Source organism: Mobula hypostoma, chromosome 8 (assembly GCF_963921235.1).
Source record: "Mobula hypostoma chromosome 8, sMobHyp1.1, whole genome shotgun sequence".
NCBI classification, from domain to species: domain Eukaryota; kingdom Metazoa; phylum Chordata; class Chondrichthyes; order Myliobatiformes; family Myliobatidae; genus Mobula; species Mobula hypostoma.
Genome location: NC_086104.1, coordinates 22,701,873 through 22,723,836, shown reverse-complemented (window position 1 = coordinate 22,723,836; position 21,964 = coordinate 22,701,873). Strand labels below are relative to the sequence as shown.

General features: G+C 40.6%; 1 protein-coding gene across 6 annotated transcripts in view; it reads left to right on the top strand.

Annotated features, from left to right (window-relative positions):
- The window catches only part of LOC134350415 (alpha-actinin-2), a 115,305-nt gene that overhangs the window by 46,952 nt on the left and 46,389 nt on the right, over positions 1–21,964 (top strand). For 2 of the 6 annotated variants that reach the window (XM_063055589.1, XM_063055584.1), the window contains exons 2-9: positions 1,960–2,074; positions 5,169–5,288; positions 6,547–6,633; positions 7,616–7,703; positions 11,387–11,465; positions 14,719–14,800; positions 17,129–17,214; positions 21,423–21,515. In XM_063055589.1, coding sequence (XP_062911659.1) covers positions 1,960–2,074; positions 5,169–5,288; positions 6,547–6,633; positions 7,616–7,703; positions 11,387–11,465; positions 14,719–14,800; positions 17,129–17,214; positions 21,423–21,515 — 750 coding nt within the window. Of the gene's footprint in view, positions 1–1,959; positions 2,075–5,168; positions 5,289–6,546; positions 6,634–7,615; positions 7,704–11,386; positions 11,466–14,718; positions 14,801–17,128; positions 17,215–17,810; positions 17,897–21,422; positions 21,516–21,964 lie in introns of those variants that run through there. The other 4 variants (XM_063055588.1, XM_063055583.1, XM_063055585.1 and 1 more) reach the window with 3 other exon arrangements.

Genomic DNA, 21,964 nt, shown 5'->3' with positions numbered 1-21,964 from the left:
TATATGTCAATGATTTGGATGACAGAATTTATGGCTATGTGGCCAAGTTTCTGGATGAGACAAAGTTACATGGAGAAGCAGGAAGTAGAAAGGAGATTAGGAGAACAGGCAAAGAACTGGCAGATGGAATACAGTGTTGGGAAGTATATGGTCATGCATTTTGGTAGAAGAAGTAAAAGGGTGATCTATTTTCTAAATCGAGAAAATTTAGAGGTGCAAATGGACTTGTGCAGCATTCCTTAAAGGTTAATTTTCAGCTTGATTCAATGGTGAGGAAGGCAGATGCAATGTTATATTCTAGTCCTCAAGAAGTGAAAGCAAGGATGTCATGTTGAGGCTTTATAAGGCACTGGTGAAGCCTCACTTGGAGTATTGTGAGCAGTTTTGGGCCCTTTATCGAAGAAAGCGCTACCATTGGAGAGGGTTCAGAGGAGGTTCACAGAAATGATTCCAGGATTGAATGCCTTGTCATATGAAGTATTTGATGGCTCTGGCCCTGTGTTCACTGGAATTCAGAAGAATGGGGGTGACCCAATTGAAACCTATCAAATTGTGAAAGGCCTCATTAGGGTGGATGTAGAGAGGATGTTTCCTATGTTACGAGAATACACATAAAATTAAGATGTTTGCTGGCCTGGGCTAGCATCAGTGGCATCAGCAGTTGGTCTGCCACCTGCCCTCAGGGGAAGGAGAGATAAGGAACAATGGAGCAGCGTCTGGAGATGTGTAATGAAGGGATGTGGGAGGAAGAGCTGTCTGGAGCGGCTCCCCCCTTTGAACCCTGAACTGTTTGAAGTGATGGACAGGCGATACCCCAGCAGGGGGATAAAAAGGGACAGGTTCGCTAAGACAGACACACACGCCACCCGAGGTAACGAGACCCTGGAAGCGGTGCGCTTCTCACGAGTGGGTGAGAAGTACCGGACAACGACAAGGGTGGAAAGGTACGATCAGCGGGAACCCGGTGTGTGTCCGCCCTTGCCTGGGTGCCGGGTTCACTGCAGAGGATCGACCGCATCTGGAGGAGGGGTCATAGTCGGTGACCTCAGGTGACATCACCAAGGACCTGCCCAAAAGCTGTTTGTGAGCCATCTCGCTGGTCTGTGAGCCATCCCGCTGGTCTGTGAGTGAAGCAGTGTTCTGAATGATCAGTTGTTCCTATTCTGTCTCTCTTCCCCCACCTTGTCCATCGCCATGGCAATGATTACTGCGAACTGAACTACTAAACTGGACTGAACTTTGAGTCATTTTGAAATTGGTCATTTACCCCTAGACAACGATAGAGCTTGATTGATGCTGTTATCTTAATTCTGTGCACATGTGTGTTTATCATCACTGAACTGTTGCATTTATTATCCTTTCGATTACTGTGTTGCTTGTTTCTTTAATAAAACTTTCTTAGTTCTAGTACTCCAGACTCCAACTGAGTGATCCATTTCTGCTGGTTTGGCAACCCAGTTACGGGGTACGTAACACCTATGATGGGGGAGTCTAAGATCAGAGGACACAGCCTCAGAATAGAAGGGTGACCTTTCAATATGGAGAAGAGGAAGGATTTCTGTAGCCAAAGAGTGGTGAATCTGAAATTTGTTGTCACAGGCGTCTATGGACGCCAAGTCATTGGGTATATTTAATGCAGAGGTTGATAGATTCTTGATTACAGTGCATGAAGGGATATGGGCAGAAAGCAGGAGATTAGGGCTGAGAGGGAAAATGGAGCAGTCATGATAAGATAGCGGACCAGACTCGATGGGCCGGATGGCCTAATTCTGCTCCTATATCTATGGTCTAATGGTTGTCCTATTTTTAAAAAAAAAAGCTGGACATCATCAATAAAACAGGAAATTAATCCTAATGCTTGAACTTTCCTTTCAGAAATTCAGTCTTGAGAACCAGTTACTCTATTGTTCTTCAAAACAACGCAGTCACCATGTAAAAAGACTTTTAATCTTGTTTCAGACTTTCACTGCTTGGTGCAATTCACATTTGCGGAAAGCTGGCACTCAGATCGAAAATATTGAAGAAGACTTCAGGAATGGCCTTAAACTGATGTTGCTTTTGGAAGTTATTTCTGGTAAGTTGAGTCAAGTTTTCACCTCTTGATCTTGGTGATTTGCCTCATTTCTCTTAAGGAAAAATTTTAAAGTGAACTTTCACTTTGCATCCCTAACCCCACCAGCTTCTCTTTGGTGTGATGCAGCTCAAAATACTGTATATCAGAATCACGTCATGAAATTTGTTAAATTTGCGGCAGTAGTACAATATAACACATGATAAATATAGAAATTGGATGACAGAGGGGAAGAAGCTGTTCCTGAATTGCTGAGTGTGTACCTTCAGGCTTCTGTACCTCCTTGATGGTAACAATGAGAAGAGGCATGTTCCAGGTGTTGGGGGTCATTAATGTTGGACACGGCCTTGTTAAGGCATCAGTCCTTGAAGATGTCCTGGATACTATGGAGGCTAGTGCCCATGATGGAGCTGACTAATTTTACAACTCTCCATAGCTTCTTTCAGTCCTGTGCAGTAGCCCCCGCTCCCCCATACCAGACAGTGATACAGCCTGTCAGGATGCTCTCCAAGGTACATTTTTGAGTGTTTTAGGTGACATACCAAATCTCCTCAAACTCCTAATGAAATATAGCCGCTGTCTTGCCTTCTTTATGGTGCATTGATATGTTGGGATAGGTTAGGTCCTCAGAGATATTAACACCCAATAACTAAACATTGCTCACTCTCTCCACCTCTGATGAGGATTGGTGTGTGTTCCCTCATCTTAACCTTTCTGAAGTCCACTATCAGCTCTTTGGTCTTACTGATGTTGAGTGCAAGGTTGTTGCTGTGATACCACAGGAATGAGAAAGATTTTCTCCTTTGGTCTCAGCTGAGTTACCTCTTGTAATAATGATCAGGGAGGCACAGAGAGAATCTGTATTTACTGACAAGTATGTTTATTATCTCAACGGAAAAACACGTAAACTTACCGAACCGAATAGCTATGTGAACACCTAATAAGTTTTCCTGACCTCTCATGAACAGGCAAAGAATTGAAAATGTAATACCAGTTAAAAGGGGCTTTCTGCTGCTGGCCACATGTTCCTCGCAGTCCTGTTTCAAATCTCTACGTGTCCGTTGGGTCCTCCTCATCCGTGATGGTTGTGCTCTGTTTGCTCACAAGTCATTGCTGTGTTTTATGTGAAAACCCCTGCTTTTATACTCATGTCTTACCAATTCAAATATTGCATTCCAGTGTCATTGGCTGTAGGTCATGTGTCTGATCTTTCATCAGCTCTGATCCAGGCCAGTTTCCATTTATTGCCTTCTTCCCAGCAAGTGACAATCAGTAATTTATGGCCTTTTGTTCTCCATCAGCAACCAGCTTGAACCACGCAGGGCAAATACAGACCCCTACAGTGACAAACCCGCATGTTACATCCAACCAAAGAACACCTCACTAATAATTTCTTATCTGGAAATTATCCCTAGTTTGGCAGATCATTTGGAGCATTATTGTGTCCACTTTAAAACATTGATCAAGCCAAGCAACTTCATCTCATAAAATGGAGAACACAGAGAGTCTCTTCATAAAATGGCAGCCTCCATCTCCTCCCTCATGGCAAAAACAAAGGCACTTGGTCTGTCCGCTTCCACTGTCCTTGATTCATTTAGATTTGCTGATTTAGTAGACTGTAGTTCTGTCTGGCCAACAATCGGCAGGGGAACAGTTGGTTAAACCTCCAGCTCTTCATCCCTATACATTTTCTCTGAATTTCCGAAGAAGGTAAAATGCAGCTTAAATTTGATACTTCAGCCATTTAAGCAGTCTGCACTCACTCTGAATTCATAGCAGGTACTTGTTTGAAGACCAAAAAGCTGCATTGCCTTATGAAACAAACACAGCAAAATTTATGGGCTAAGAGGAAAGGAGAGAAAAATGTTCACTCTCCTCTGTGTTTTTAAAGTATTCTTTAAGCAATGGAATTTGAGACAGGAAAGGAAAGAAGGTTTTTGTTGAAGCACTCTGTGTTGAGGATGTAGAAGAACTGTGCATCCAAGATGGGTTTCAAATGGAGATGGGTCGTTCTACTTGGAGAGAGATCATTCAATGTGATCATGCAATTGTGTTTTTATGTAAATTCATTGTCATACACACGCACACTTTATCTCATACCTACCATTAAACTGGTTGACACCAATAATGGTTCCTCCTGTGTAGTTTGTTATTTTCTGTTTCAGATTTGGTTTGTGGCTCAAGATTTAATGTTTTAATGTTTCCTATTTAAGGTGTCTGAAAGTCTTCCATATTTTATTGATACCTCAACGGACTCTGGTTTTATCTGTGCTTACAGAAGGCTAAGTATATTAGAAACATAGAAAACCTACAGCACAATAAAGGCCCTTCGGCCCACAATGCTGTGTCAAACACGTACTTATTTTAATAGCTCTCTATTTTTCTAAGCTCCATGTACCTATCCAGGAGCCTCTTAATATTTTTGAGATACTTCATCATATTTAATGCTACTTTCTATCATTCATTCTGTTTGCACATCTAGATTGGCAGTTTGTGTTTTTTTTCATTTATTCAGTCCTCAAATTAGTTGATAATCACATTACTTTAAAACTGTGTCATTTCTGAGCCTGAACGGCCAAGAAGTGAGCAAGACACAAATTTTGTTGTCCTTCCGTTTTAAGGAATGGCCTAAAGAAAATGAGAAGGCCTCGGCACTTAAACAGAGAAAACAGAAGGGTTCATACACCTTTCAAATCTTTTCGCATCACCCGGAATCCCCACCACCCAGGTCATCCTCTCTTCTTCTGCTGCCATCAGGTAGAAGGTACAAATGCCTCAGTACTTGCACCACCGGGTTCAAGAACAGTTAATACCCCTCAACCATCAGGCTCTTGAACAAAAGAGGATAACTTCACTTGCCCCATCATTGAAATGTTCCCACAACCAATGGACTCACTTTATTGCTATTTATTTATATTTACATTTGCACAGTTTATCTGCTGCGCTCTGGTTGAATGTCCTAGTTGGGTGGTCTTTCATTGATCCTGTTATAGTTACTATTCTAAGATTTGTTGAGTATGCACACAAGAAATGGTGACATATACTGTGATGTTAGTATTTACTTTGAACTTTGAGTTCTATTTCTTTATTTCAACAGGTGAGCGCCTCTCAAAGCCAGACCAGGGCAAGATGCGGTTCCATAAAATCGCGAATGTGAACAAAGCTCTGGACTACATAGCCAGCAAAGGAGTAAAACTTGTATCAATTGGTGCTGAAGGTAATTTGATTGGAAGGTTTAGCTGCTGTAAGATCATCCCTGAGAATGAGTGCCCAATAACAGGAATACTCAAGAGACTGCTGGAAAAAGTAATCCAAGAAATTTTCAGCCTCTACTCGTATCCCCTCAAATTACAATACTCTGGTTTGCGTTCAGCTCGTTTGAGACTTCTTCCGATCTTTCGGATTAAATCCAGTTCCAATTTATTGGCTGAACTGTGGGAGCTAGCCCATTCCCTGCCCTTACTGACAGCAAGTTGCAGGCAGTTCCGTTCCCCATATCACACCGACAGGATCTGAATTACATCCGAATCCCAATTTTGTTTGAGCCTGTGGTTACTGGAACCAGTATGCAGAGCAATTGTTCTTCACGCCCAGTTGAGAGCAGTAGTAATTGTTTGGCTTTCGCACTTTCTGCTCCCACAATACTACTCACTCATTTGTACAGATGCAATATGATCTTCGTGTTGTCTTGTATTGAATCTGCGGCAGGAGCACATTCTCATTTCACATTTGATGGCTGGGGTGTTGTCTAATAGACAAGACTTGTGAGATTCACCTTGATTGTTGTTGGAGCTCCAGTATCTGAATCAAGTGAAACATTTATGGATTAAGAATTTTGATGAAAGTTCCTCAAGAGGAAAACAACCTTGTCATTGGGTTTGGAGGCTCGCATGCCTCAATATCCTGGTCAGCTATGTTGGCTGGAGCGGGCTTTATGCTTTGGCTCTTGGTAGAATCACCCATGCCAAACAGGTTAAAGAGTGGAGTCCAGAGTAAGAGTGGTCCAATGGTCTACCAGGTTCGGTGTGAGGGGAGGGGGGGGGGTGTTCAACTCAGGGCTAACAACCCTGATTGGTAAAAACAAAATTGTTAAGGAAACAGCAATGTTTCAACATCTGAGTGCGACAGTATTCCTGAGTCTCAACCCGGGACTTGGATGACGGACAGTAGTGAAAACCAAGAGGAAGCTGCTGACATGAAGAAGAAAGCCCTGAACACCGCCAGAGATGGAGGATCTTAATTTGCTGCCCTGAAGCCCAGCAGTGTAAGGGGTAGTAAGTAACTGTGATGAAGGTGCAATTACCCGGATCATTATCTCTGTTTTTCTTTGCACAGATGCTTTCGAATAGTGTCTCCAGCACATTTTGTTTTATCTCATTTATTAAAGCTTTACTCTGACATTAAGGTCTTTATGCTGAATGATGTGAATTTATATAAAGATTGTCAATTCTACTAACAGGCTGGTTCTATTTTAGAAATAGTAGATGGGAATGTGAAGATGACTCTGGGAATGATTTGGACGATCATCCTTCGTTTTGCTATTCAGGATATTTCTGTAGAGGGTGAGTGAAAAGACTGTCTGTCGAATACACCATGTTCCATGTCTCTGTGCTGTATCACTATGAATTCCAGCGATCTGGGTGATAATGCGGTTAACTGTGTCAGTAAATTTGCAGATGTCACCAAGATTAGGGGGTGTAGTGGACAGTGAGGAAGAATATCAGAGCTTGCAGAGGGATCTGGATCAGTTAGAACAATGGGTTGAAAAATGGTGGAATTTAATGCAGACAAGTGCAAGGTGTTGCACTTTTGGAGGACCATCTAGGGTAGGTCCTTCACATTGAATGGTAGGGCACTGAGGCGTGCTGTAGAACAGAGGGATTTGGGAATACTTCATTGAAAGTGGGGTCACAGGTAGATAGGGTTATAAAGAAAGCTTTGGGAACGTTGGCCTTCACAAATCTACGTATTGAGTTCAGGAGTTGGGATGTGTTGAAGTTGTATAAGATATTGGTAAGGCTTACTTTGGAGAATTGTGAACTTTTGGTCACCAACTTCGAGGAAAGATGTAAGTAAGTCTGAAAGAGTACAGAGAAAATTTTAAAGGATGTTGCTGGGATTGGAGGACCTAAGTTATAAGGAAAGATTGAATAGCTTAGAACTTTATTCTTTAGAACATAGAAGATTGAGGGGAGATTTGCTAGAGGTATCCAAAATTATGAGAGGCTATAGATTGGGTAAATGCAAGCATGTTTTTTTTCTCCTGAGATCATGGGTTAAAGGTGAAATGTTTAAGGAGAACGAGGGGAAACTTCTTCACTCAGAGGGTGGTGAGAGTGTGGAGCGAGCTGCCAGCACAAGTGGTGGATACGGCATTCAAGAGAATGTCGTATCCACCACTTTTGATCTCGTTATATGTGTTCCTGATGTGGGGAGGGCTCTGCCCATCTTCATGTAATTCCCCACCTTTTTATGCCATTTGGTGTCTGTCTGATTGATGGAACTTGTCCTGGTGTCCCCTTAAAAACTCACTTTTCTCCATAGAAACATCTGCTAAGGAGGGTCTACTCCTCTGGTGCCAGAGAAAGACTGCTCCATATAGGAACGTAAATGTGCAGAACTTCCACACAAGGTAAGTCAAGGTCAATATAGAATGCCAATTGCAAGTTATAATTACCGTGCTGGAAGCATGCACACAAAATTGTACATTCTCAGCATGTAATGTTCTGTCTGTGATTGGATACAGAGGCAGTGAAGTTTTCAAATATATTCCCGTGTGTACACTCTGATTGCAGAAGTGATTAAATCATTTCCATGTGATTTTATTTTTCATGTATAAACAAAATGCCTGTTCAGTGCTACTTTGGACTCATCTCAGGAGAATCTGGACCAGACTGTACTAGGAGTCACCACTGTTGGGACTGATCCTCCCAGTGCAGCCTTTGATTGGGACTTCCAGTATTACGTCTTTTATTAACCTGTTCATTCTTCAGGCCCTTCACCTCCTTGCTGCTCTCCCAGCTCTGACTCTTAAGCCACAATCTCATGACTGACAACTCAGTGAACACTGTCCTCAGATTCATCACTTTGCATCAGACTCCGAATCAGGTTTATTATCACCGGCATGTTTTGCAAAATTTGTAAACTTAGCACCAATTCGTTGTTAACACCGATTCATTACAATGTTCTGCTACTGCCGATTTCTCCACAAACCTATAAAGAAGCTTCTGTGGGTCAAAGATGACCTGGGACTCAGGACGACTGGTGTTTACAGGATTCCCTGTGAACGTAGAGCAGCGTATATCAGCACAGTGGAAAACCGCATCAAGGAGCACAGGAGGTGTATCTGTTTGGTTTATGCTGAGAAATTGGCAGTAGCAGAACATTAAAATAACAATGGCCACGGGATTGACTTTGACACAAGACTACTGCACCATGCTAATGGCTTTTGGGACTGTTTGGTGAAGGAAGTCATTGAGATAAAACTAGAAGAAAATTTTTTTTTAACAAAGATGAAGGTCTCGCTCTAAGTAAGAACTGGAATTCAATTGTAAACATGGTAGGAAAGTAGAAACTTGATTGGATGAAGACTAACCAATCAGGAAGGATGGACGATGGGGGTACAAATACCACCAAACTAGACATGCCCACGTGTCATCCCTGATGAAGTTGGCAGAGTTTGACATCGAAACAGCGGTTAAAATCAGTACCTGTACCCAGCGGGAAGCCCAAAAGGCTAAGGTACCGGTGACCCCTGTTTCCATCCAGGGGGTCAGTGTGGACACGGTGGAGGATTACAAATACCTGGGGATACGAATTGACAATAAACTGGACTGGTCAAAGAACACTGAGGCTGTCTACAAGAAGGGTCAGAGCCGTCTCTATTTCCTGAGGAGACTGAGGTCCCTTAACATCTGCTGGATGATGCTGAGGATGTTCTATGAGTCTGTGGTGGCCAGTGCTATCATGTTTGCTGTTGTGCGCTGGGGTAGCAGGCTGAGGGTAGCAGACACCAACAGAATCAACAAACTCATTTGTAAGGCCAGTGATGTTGTGGGGATGGAACTGGACTCTCTCACGGTGGTGTCTGAAAAGAGGATGCTGTCTAAGTTGCATGCCATCTTGGACAATGTCTCCCATCCACTACATAATGTACTGGTTCGGCACAGGAGTACATTCAGCCAGAGATACATTCCACCAATATGCAACACAGAGCGTCATAGGAAGTCATTCCTGCCTGTGGCCATCAACTTTACAACTCCTCCCTTGGAGGGTCAGACACCCTGTGCCAATAGGCTGCTCCTGGAATTTCATAATTTACTGGCATAATTTACATATTACTATTTAACTATTTATGGTTCTATTACTATTTATTATTTATGGAGCAACTGTAACGAAAACTAATTTCCCCGGGATTAATAAAGTATAACTATGACTATGACAAAGAGTTTATTCATCATATACGCTGGGAAAGCACGAGATCCTTTTTCATTCCTCTGTGAGTCTCCAAAAAAAAATGTACTTGGTCTGTCTGTCCTTGGATTGATAGGATTTAAGGAAATACTACACGTAGAGAATCAAGTCTAATGCAAGATCTAGAAATGCATAACAACACTTTTTATATCTTGGAATTTACAGGGCATGCGTCCATGGTTGAGTCCTTGTCTGTTATTCCATAAAACAGCTTTGCTTTGAACCGGCTGCACAGTACAATCCCAGTATCAGGTGTCAAAGTGCAAAATTAGAGAACGCTTACTACAACTGTGCTGAGGTTTGGTGTAACCTAACCCTGGGTTCTGCACATCATGTCCACTTACAGGCAATACAGTGGTTTGATTTCTGGAATGAAGGGCTAGTGCATTCCCCTGGTTCTGGATTCTCTCACCAGGGGAAGCATCCCAAGTGTTCAGAGGACATCTTCCTTGCTGAAACCCATCAACGTTACTGAACAAAATCACCTCTTGTTCTTTTAAGCCACGGACAGCATAAGATCTGTTTACTGAACATATACTCAATGGGCCTGCTTTGTCCGGGATGTAAAAGTAGAAGAGGTGATTTTGTACTTTTCAATGTAACTCTGAGGTGTTGGAAGAGTGGTTTGACAAGGTAGGTGCTCTGTTAAGCTGCTTCCTCAGTTGAGGTAAGTTGGAATAAGGGGCATGTTCTCGGGATAAATGATCATCCAATCCACTCATAACTGAGCTGAAGGAGGAGCTTTTCTTCTGGGCTGGAATTCTCTACCCATGGAACTGCATTGCTGAATATAAAATATATTTGGATTGTAGACTGCTGGAGAATCGGGCAATGGGGGAGTGTGGGAGGGAATGGACCAGAAAGTGAAGTCGAGGTCAAAATCGGATCAGCTATGATCCTAGTGCATAGTTGTGCAGGTTGTGCATGATGGACAATCTATTCCCCTTGACCCTTTGTAGCTTTTTCCTTCTCATTTCACTGATTTGTAATTGGGTGGTAATATTTACAACTTTTCAACTGTTAGGTTGAATATAATTGTGCAAATGATAGAATATGTTAAACCAATGTTTTTCAAAGCTACTTTATCACTAATTTCCTGGGCTCCCGTATGTTTCCCCCATGCACTTGGGAAGTTCATTTAACTATGGGTTTTCTTAGTGAAACAATTAAGAACCAATGAAAGCACAGCTGTATGAACCTGTGACCTGTTGGTGTTTTGTGTGTAAGGGGAGGTTGGGGGTTTGGTGCTGCTGGCATCATTCTTCGCTGTGAGTAGGGGGGATTGTTATGTGTAGGGGCTCGTTGATTGTTATTGTGGCTGTCTTTTGCTGTGGGGGGGGATTTTGGGGTCTGCGAGTTTTATTTCTTTTCTTTTTTGTGCTGGGGGGAAGTTGATGACTTTTCTTTCAACACCCATGGTCTTTCTGTGTACAATGAAAAAGACAAATATCAGAGATGTATTATACATGCTTACTTTCACAATAAAATGAAACTTTGAACCTCCCTAAATGAATATTCAACATTATCAACAAATGCATGGAATGCTCTTGGTATTTATTGACCTTCCAGTTCAGCTGCTAACTGTCTTGCATTTTCTTTCCTAAAAGTGTGCATTGGAAATTACTTCCTGCTTAATGAACATGTTATAGTTGTATGTTATTATTTTAAAGCTGTTTATTCACATAAATTTGTTCCTTCTGACACACAGTAATAGGAAATCTGTATTGGAATGGATTTAAAGATTTTTAAACAAGTTAGAGGATGCTGGTATTGATCCTCTATTTATTTGAAACTTGATGTTGTAATTTATACTTAAACTCTTGTTTGGTCTCATTTGTAAAGCTGGAAAGATGGCCTTGCTCTCTGTGCACTCATCCACAGACACCGACCTGACCTTATTGACTACTCCAAGCTACAAAAGGTCATCTGTCTGTCTGTCAGCATGCTGATGTGCCGTATGTGCTGCTTGCTCTTTATGCATGTCCCGTTGGAAGAGATTGTTTGCATTGGCCAAGCTGGACAGCTGTGAATGCTAAGGGAGAATGCTACATAGCCAGCTAAACTTGATTTCCAAAAGTCCTTGGAAATGTGCCATGAATGCTTGTGTATTTTGCTTGTTTATAAATTGTGTTCATCTGCTATGTACTGTATACTTTATTCATCTCTTCTTTCATAAATCCATTGGCAGTGGTGATATCACGGCCTCCACGCAGTAACAAGTACCAAACTCCAATATTAAGCTTTATTCCTCTCACTGTGTCCGTGTGTCAGTATTGATCTGTTCTTAATGCTGCAGCTTGCAGTTAATGTTGTTTGTAACTTGTTGGAAAACTACATCAGATAGTCACAGAAATTCATGGGTCTTTCACAAGTAAAATGGAGAGTTACTTTCAAATAGAAATAAAAATTAATGCAAAGTACTAACTATTAGAAATGCACCTGTGGATGTTATGGATTTGGGGAAGTATTAGTTTTAACAAAAACTTACAACCAAAGACTTTTCTCCCTAAGACTATTTTCTGCAGGGCTCTTTCCATCTGAGGTTTTGTTTTCGACTGGTTGTCAATAGGGTATACCATATGTGCTGTGTAGCTTGTTTAAATTTAGCATTTAAAGATCCTTAATTTGTTTTCCCAGGAGATGGCAATGGCAAACCATTTCTATAGGATTTGTCAAGCACCGTCATGGTCGTAGACCTTGATTGCCCACATCATGTAACATGGTACATGATGATGATGATAAATACGTTTTTAATGTTTGTTGAAAGCTTGGCCTTGCACTTAAGAATTTTCCAAATGATATTAGTCTGGAGAAGAAGCAGAAAGTTGAGATATTTGCATTGGTCATTGTTATGTGCATTTCCCATTACTGTCCACCAGGAGAACTTAAAGGATGATCTGAAAACCAAACATTGTCAAGGGTTGTATACAGATCTACACATCTGAAATAAAACTGCTTGCTTGTGGAGTGGTTAGAGAATTTTGTCCTGCTTTTAATGCTTTTACCATTCTCTAGTGAAAGAGTTTAGAACCTTTCTTCTGCTAATTTCTCTAGTTTGGAGGGCAATAGGTTATTGTTTAGCCCCGTCGACCCGACTGGGGCATTGGCCACAAACAGTAGCTCACCAGGGTCCTCCTGTCCTGGGCCACGGAGAGCTACGTGAGAGAATGGTAGCCTACCCTGGGATCTGGCTTTTTAACCTCAAAGACTTCATAGTAAAGTGATGCCTCGGTAATGTATCGGTTAGAGTAATGCTATTGTAGCTTGGGGCGTCAGACTTCAGAGTTCAATTCTGGTGTCCTCTGTAAGAAAGTGTGCACGTGGGTTTCCTCCAGGTACTCTGGTTTCCTCCCACAGTCTAAAGACATACCAGTTAGTGAGTTAATTAGTCATTGTAAATTGTCCTGTGATTAGTCTGGGGTTAAATTGGTGGGTTGCTGGATGGCACAGCGCAGCCAGTTCTGAGTTTTATCTCTAAATAAAACAAAAAGTAAATAAATTGCTTTCAGTGGGGATCAATTGCCTTTGGCCTTGAGTAAAGTTTCTTGAGTCAGTGTCTCAAGTTTGAGGATGAGCAGTTGTTGCAAAAAATAGCAGAAGGCTTCATTAATGAAAATAATGCTCACTCCAGCGAGTGATGGGATCTGTGCCCAATTGGCCTCCGGCTAAATGAATAGCTTCCAATTGTATTTTGGGTCTATAGTGATGAGGGATGATACTCCTGTGCTGTTAATGATGTTGCCAAATGAAGGCCAATGAAATCACTACCTTTGTGCTTAAATTAATTATTGTGCTGCATTACTGCCCATAGTTAAATTGACAAACCAGTAAAATTAGAATTAAGAAATAAACATTCAACTACCTTTTCTCTTTGCCTTTTTCTAATGCTGTCTTGTTTATCAATTGCTTGCTTTAAAGAGTTTTGTTTCTTATGATATCAATTTCCTTGCTGCTATCCTCTTTATTCTCTCACTGCATGCTTGCTCATCTGTCCTGTTGCCCCGTTGTGACTACGTTGATTTGCATATGTGCATGTAGTTGGAAGAACAGGTGAACATGTATTGCCTTTATTTGCATACCAAGGACTGATCTTATTATATGTGACAAGCTGTGTGTGGTACTTAACATGCATCTGCCTTTGAATATCGCAAAATATGCTTTAATATTAATGCATGTTATAAAAGCGAATTAAGAAAAATCTGGGTTGGTATTGATACTGTGCGGTAATAGAGATTGGGTGTTTGTCAAATAACTTAGTTCACATCTCTGGTATTAAATATTAAAGTCAATAGAGGGAATAATGTAAAGTTTGCTGTCTCCTATTTTTCAGTATTCTGCAAAGACAAAATCTATGACATTAAGTGTTTTGTTTTGCATTTTAGTATTAGTTGCTGCACACTGCCGTTGTGTCCACAGGGTTCAGAAGCCATGCAAGTCTAAATATCAGTTTCAGAAATGCTAAACCAAGGCAGATTCATTGTTCTACTGGTGAATACATTAGATATTACAAATATCTAGACTTTTCCCAGGAGCAGAACTTGGTTTACTGTTCCATCATAAATACTTAAGAATCCTTAAAGCTATCAACATTCTTAAAAATATAGTGTCTGTTCCAAACTTGCACTTAACTAATGCGCTCACTTTTTCCTCTGCTACTTTATTTTTTGACCTTGTTAAAATTTTTGGCCCTGTCTGAGGAGCCAACGAGATGTCTTATAAAAATACTACAGTATAGGTAAACAAAGTCCATTCATTTTCCATTATATTTCAGTTCTGCATTTGGTTTCAGGTACATATCTCTGCATTTGAAGCTGGCCATTCAGAAGCAAATTTGTTAGAGAAAGAATGTAACCGTTACCATTATGTGAAATAATGCTACATTAATTTCCATTGAAATCCTTTAATTATATATACAAGATAAAACATTTCCATTTATAAGCTGACTTTTAAATAATATTGATATCTTGGTCCCTTATGATGTTTGTAACTATCAATCTAAAGGCATCAAACCCAGGTTAAGATAGATTACTCAGTTTTTAAAGTCAATTGATGACTATTGACTACACATAACATTTGGCTATATACACTGTCTTGGAAGATGGATGTATTGCAGTTTTCTGACAGGGTTTGTATTTCAGAGTAACAATCACTGAGTAACTCTCTCCTGTATATAGGACGATGCCCTTTACAACTTGAACCTTGCCTTTGAGATTGCAGAAAAAGAACTGGATATTCCAAAAATGCTGGATCCAGAAGGTAATGAGTTCTCCTGTTCAGGGGTTCTCCCTTTTCTCTTGTAACCACTATCTGGAATGCAAATATCACCACTGTGGGGTAGAAACTGGGAAATTGAGGAATTAGTTGGTAGTGACAGAACAGGTGCCAAGCCTGATTTCTTTGGGATGCTCAAATATGTATTTAAGCCACAACAACCATCTGCAAAAGGTACTAATTTCAGGGTAAAAACTTGCCTAAAGGTTAAGTGATCCCTTAAATTCACAGCATTTGCAGTTGACATCCCTTTTCTTCCACTTTCACCTCGATATGCCCCCTCCCCGAATACAATCATCTCATGGGGGTGGGGAGTGGATGGGCATGATCATCTCATTTAACTTTACATAATAGAATGCCCCCTGGTAGTTCACCCATTCCCCATTCATCCTCTTGGTCACCCATTCCCCATTCATCCTCTTGGTCACCCATTCCCCATTCATCCTCTTGGGGGGTTAGAGTTTAATACAAACATCTTTCTAGGGTTTGAGCAAAAGCAGTTTTCCCCTATAAACTTTTCAATAGTTCTAAAAAGAAAGGTTAAGTTTTGAAACCATAAATATTCCCTGAATTTTATTCTGTTAACTTCTGTAATTTTATTGTTTCAATTACTCAGTAAAATATGAGCACATGAGAGCATAGATATCAAGAGGTGTTCTGGGAAAAATGACAAATTCTGCCAATTTACTGGTGCAGAAGTGATAATATTTTTCAAGTTTCTACCCCATCCCTTTGTACCTGTAAGATAAGTTTTAAAGTGGTGGTATGAAATTTTAAATCCATGGCAAGGAAAGCAACCAACATTCACAATTTTAAAGTGGGAACAAAAAAGGCACAGATGTTGGTATCTTCTCTTATCTGCATTTCATAACGAAAGCACTTGTAAAGTGAGGGCAATAGGTTACAAAGATGCAAGCACAAGAGATTCTGCAGACGCTGGAAATCTTGAACAATACACACACAATACTGGAAGGACATAGATCAGACAGCATCTAGAGGGGAACAAGCAGTTAGCATTTCAAGCTGAGACCCTTCATCAGGACTGGAAAGGAAGGAGGCAGAAGCTAGAATAAGGTGGTGGAGGGGAAGGTGCACAAACCCTCAGGTGATAGTGAGACCAGGTGAGGGGGAAGGTAGCTGGGTGGGGGAGGGTGAAGTCAGAAGCTGGGACAGGATTGGTAGATGAGGTGAGCAGCTGGAGAAAAGGGAACATAAGATGAGAGGACAGTGGACTCTGGGAGAAAGAGAAGGAAGAGGGGAACCCAAAGGGAATAATGGGCAAGTGAGCAGAAGAAAAGTGCTGAGAGGGCAACCAGAATGGGGAATGGAAAAAATAGAGAAGGATGGAGAGGGGAGCTATTACCAGAAGTTAGAAAAAACAATGTTCATACCATCAGGTTGTAGGATTCCCAGTCGAATATGAGATCTTGCTCCTCCATTCTAAGTTTGGCTTCATCATGGTAGTAGAGGAGGCCACGGGGTGGCAAAAAAAAAATAGGCATGATCTCCTGGTAGCAAAAAGAAGTGTGGTGTTCTCTAGATTGTTGAGACCCGATGCAGATTGAGGAACTATTTATCAAGCCCTTCTGCGCTGCCCACCACAAAAGGCAGGACTGCCCGGTGGTTGCCAATTTCAGTTCAGCTTCCCATTCCCATTCTGACACGTCTGTCCATAGGTAGTGTTTTAAAAGGATATGGAAATAAGGCAGGTGGATGGAGTTTGTGAAGTGATCCCACCACCCTTAACCCAGGCACGTGTCCTGAAATATCTTTCTTGGCTCATCGTGGAAAATGTCAAGTTTATCGTCATTTAACAATATACATGTATATAATTTATATAGAAACGAGACAATGTTTCTCCAAACCAGGGTGTAAAGCACAGTAGTATGCAAAACACATAATAACTTATGAAAAAGGACAATAAAAGGGAACTTAGCAAAGCATTCAGAAAAAGTTCCTGATTATTTTCATAGTTTGCAACAATACTTTTATGCTAGTGTGTTAGCAATAAGTAGTGTATTCAACAAATTTGTGAGGTTATCATGTTTTTGCTATATGGATGGTGTCATTTTTTTGCCTTCAGTTGAGATGGAAGGAGCAGTGAACGCTAATGTTCTGGTAACAGTTCGTTGTGGTCTTAAACATCTTCCTTTTCAGTGGAAATAAAATTTGGTACTGATACAAATCATCTGCTATTACTCGCTGGCTACCTCAAATTAGTTGGCGATGATGCCTGATTTTCTTGATCTTTCCTTGTCCAACATAACAACCTAACTTGATGCTTAATAAAGTTACAATTTTCTTTCTGTACAGATTTTGTAAATACAGCAAGACTTGACGAAAGGGCTGTTATGACTTATGTTTCCTGTTACTACCATGCGTTTGCAGGTGCAAGGAAGGTGAGGTCAAAAGCTGTGGGACGCCGGACACTTAACCTCCAACTTTCTGATTTCTAGCTTCTACATTACCCATTGTTTACTCAGCTGGACCGCTCATTATTTTTCCCACTTTTCAATAGTTTTAGACTCTCTGATTTCTGGCATTTTCCTTATTGCCATCTGATCAGTTTTCCAATTTTTCATATACTTCAGCTGTCAGTGTTAATTTCTCCATCTGGGGAAAAAAAAAGTCTAATTGTTTGCAGCCATTAGAGGTCTCCTAAAAGGCAGTCTGATGAAGGGATGATCCAGTTAACATAATGTCTAAACATGCCAGTTAACCTATCAATGTCATACTACATTAGTTCTATTGATCTTTCAGAATGAAATACAGCCATTGTACAACAGGAGAGACTTTCTTTTAAGAGTCCTCTAAGTTTTATTCCATATGTTCATTTTAGAGATGGGAGGATTGAGGTAAAAGTATCGTTTAATGAACTGTAGTCCTGGTGTGCAATTTGGAAAAAAAACAAAGACCTTGTTGCACCTTGATTATTCCACCTTTGTTGTCATTCTCTTCCCTTTTTCATCATTTTATTATTTATCATCCTCACCAGATATTGTGAACACACCAAAACCTGATCAGAGGGCTCTTATGACATATGTTTCCTGTTTCTATCATGCTTTTGCTGGAGCAGAGCAGGTATTTGCTGTGTTGCCTGTGATTTTTGCTGAAATGCATTTCACTTGTGTCTGCATGCCCTGCTTTACATTGATTTTCCAACCCTGATGTATTATTCATAGAGTTCTTGAAAAGTACACGACAGAAACGGGCCATTTGGCCCACCTAGTCTGTGCCGAGCCATCTAAGCTGCCTACTCCCACTGATCCGGGACCGTAGCCCTCTATACTTCTACCATCCAAATTTTGCTTAAATGGTGAAATTGATCTTGCGTGCACCACTGGCAGCTCGTTCCATACTCTCGCGACCCTCTAATTGAAGAAGTTACTCCTCCTGTTCCCCTTAAACTTTTCACCTTGCACTCTTAACCCATGACCTCTGGTTGTAGTCCCATGCAGCCTCAGTGGCAAAAGCCTGCTTGCATTTACCCCTCATATTTTTGATACCTTTATCAAATCTCTTCTTAATCTTCTATGTTCTAAGGAATAAAGTCCTAACCTATTTAATCTCTCCTTATAACTGAGATCCTCCAGACCCAGCAACATCCTTGTTAATGTTCTCTGTACTCTTTCAAACTTATTTACACATCCTGTGGGTAAATGTACATGATTCACATTGATCCCCATCATTATTTACATGACCGTGCTAACATTCCAGTTGCCAACACAGCACTTGGTATACTAGTGCAATGCAAGGGAAGAATTCATTTCAGCAGCAAGTACTGTGGGGGCTCTGTTGTGAATGGGGCTACCTGCTTTATCAGCTATGTAGAGCAAGAGATGACAATGTGAATCGACGTTTTGGTCACTTGTGTTCTCTGTCAGGAAGGCAAAATCTGTTGCAAGCTGAGTTGCAGAAATCAGGGGAAGCAGGGTCTGCTGAATCTTTGGTAAGCCCAAGTGTTACCCAGGTGAGGTACTGAAATATATCAGTGCCAAGGAACTGTGTCCCTGTGTGAACTGGTACCTCTTAGAAAAGATGGGAGAAGTGGAAAGAATATCAGACATGATGAATGTGATCTGTCTCAGTACAGACACTATTGACCATTGTGCCTCATTTTCTAATCTGCATCCCTGTTAATGTAGACTTCTCACAAAGAGCTTGGCCTTATCATTTTGAAGCTGTGTCCCATAACAGTGATGTTGGTTTTCTGCCCTTGTGTTTGTAGAACATGTCTCAGGCTGTTTTTATTTTAAATAATGAATGGTCAATATTGCCTGACTTTAAAGGAGTAAACTGGATCTCTGTTTAATTTCTGATCCTTGCGGTTCTTCCAGGAGTCAAGAAAGATGACTAGTGTTAATTCCAAGATTTCAGTTTATTTTAGAGTAGAAACAAACATACAAATATTAAGCAAACTAAATAAAGAGCTGAGAAATTATGCTAAGGAGTGTAAGACAAATTAATAAAGATAGGGGAAAAGGCCAAGATGGCGCTTGTGAAAAATCCATCACATTTATAAATAAAATAAGCCATTCCTTCGATAGAGAATAAGCTAGTTAATAGACTACAGAATTAAAACAATTATGTCACGTGTTAATGTGGTAATACTTAGCCAATGAAAATGAGAAAGGTGATAAACCATTAGTTTAGCTGCTATACCGCTTTCTGCCAGTGAGTGTGAAAAATACATGAGTTTGTCAGAAAGTACAAATCTTATTTAAAAAGTTTTGTTTAAAGAAACATTCAGCTCCTATGACATTGGACATGCAGCTTTAAACAATTCCAATCTTCATGTCAAGCTTAGAAAATATTGGGATGTTTGTGCTGAAGATTGGTTGAGAGTGAGGAAGAAATACAATCTTAATGTGAAACTCTAGGGCAGCTGACCTTTTAAATAAGCAAAATAAAAAAAAAACAGATTGTATATGCAAGCTGCGCATGAATTTCTCCTACTGTAGAAGGTCAACTTTTCGAGGCAACAAGCTTGGTCTAAGAATGTTTTATTTTCTACCATTGCAGTTTTTCAAAATATACATTTGATTACATCACATGATTTAACAGTAGGTAAAAACAGTTTATATCCGTATGTTGCATTCTCATTAAATATCTATCACCCAAAGCTTTCTTTCAGACTTCAGTGATTCCCAAGGCTGGTAAGAAATAGAAAAGAGTCGCTTCCTGAAAAGTAGGTCCAATTAATTAATTAATTGTGATTTAGATTAACTATTAATCTATGGGCTTTAGGCATTGGGATACAATGCTCTGGATTTCCAGCATCTGCCGAATCTCTTGTATTATTGGTATACAGTGATTTATTTTCAAAAGAGTTGTCCACATTAGGGTGAAAATGAATGTACAAGGTAGAAAAGTGGAAAGGTAGTGTGAAGTAATAGAGAGGGAAAGGAGGAGAAAAGAGGGTAGGAAAGACAGATGTGAAGAGGGAGAGCAGAACTGAATGGTATAAGTGAAATTCTTGATATCTCTAATGATTGAAATATTGAAGATTTGAGCGTACCGTGGATGAAAATCAAATGTAATACTGGTCTTAAAGTAGGTATAATGTCTAGGAAACCCAGAGATTGAGTTAGACATGTCAAATGTGATACTGGATGGAGGTAAAAGGCAGTGAAAGTGACTGGCCGAGCCCCTGCACATCTCAAGACTCACTGCAGGTTGTGGTGCAACAACACATCATAGGATGTGAGGTTAGTTACAAGCAGATTTTTTTTTCCCATCTTGCCACCCATCCACAGCAGGCCCACTTCAAAAGGAAATGGAAATTTAAATTCACTTTAGGAGGAGTTTCAGACCAAGAAAGTCAATGTCTGCCTTGAATTAAGTTGGACCTTAAGGCATAAATGAAACGTGTGTAAATCCCCCTCCCTACCATCTCTACTTGAGGCCCCATGTGCCACCTCGGCACTAAGAGCTCAGACAACGACGATCATCTCTACTTGATGCACTTTCCTTTCTCCCTAACGACTGCTCCATACAGATCCACAAAGGAGCCCCAATAACTTTGTTATTAATATCAATATTGTCGGATCCTAGAATCGTACAGCACAGAAGCAAGCCCCTTTGGCTTACCATGTCCATGCTACCCATGTGGGACATCTCTGCAAATCCCATTTGCCTGCATTATGTCTGTATACTCTGAATTACCAAGGCTTTACAGTATTGATTAACAGTTTTGTGTGCTTTAAGCTATTTCAGCATGCTTAACATAATGTTGCACATAATCTTTTCAGACTTCAAAGTAAATCTATTTTTTGGATAAATTGATCAATGCAGGGTTTTCTTCACATTTTGAACTTTAATTACGCCTTTGTTGTTTTCTGCAATGTGAACACTTGCTGCCTGGGAGCATCTTAGCTAAATGATAAATTGGTTGATCATTGTCACATGTACCAAAATACAGTGGAAATCATGTCTTGCATACCGTTTCTACAGATCTGTTTGTTACAGTAGTGCATTAAGTTAGTAGAAGGTAAAACAATAGCAGTGTAGAATACAGAATTACTTTCCTGGGCAGAGCTGTTCTACCACTTTTCTGTACTACTCTGTGGGTACGTTTGTGTCTCAAATAGTTTACTTTTCATCGCAGGCTGAGATGGCAGCTAACAGAATTTGCAAGATACTGGCGGTTAATCAGGAGAATGAAAAATCAATGGAAGATTATGAGAAGCTGGCCAGTGAGGTAAACTCAGAGACTAAATTTCAACCTTCCCTCCCTTTTAAGCTACCAACTTGCATGTCTGTAGGAGAGAACTTGAGCAACCAGAGGAAACCCATATGGTCACATGAAGAACATGCGAACTCCACAGGAACAGCACTGGAGGTTGGGATTGAACCTGGGTCACTGGAGCTCTACCGGATTGCACCAGTGCGTTGCCCTGAGTAACTGCAGATGTTCCATTTGGTGATTTCCCCAGTTGATCACTGAATACACTCGTGTATTTTTCAACACTTTCTTAATAAGTGGGCTTATGCCTGCGATAACAATGCTCAGTATGATTATGAAACGTGGACAGTTCAAAAAAAAAACCGTACAATCTCTTCAGAATCATGAGAGCCGAATTAGCAACATGCTGTCCAATGATTTCTGGTGATGCAAATACCTGTCATTGTCTTAGACGTAAGTGGAGA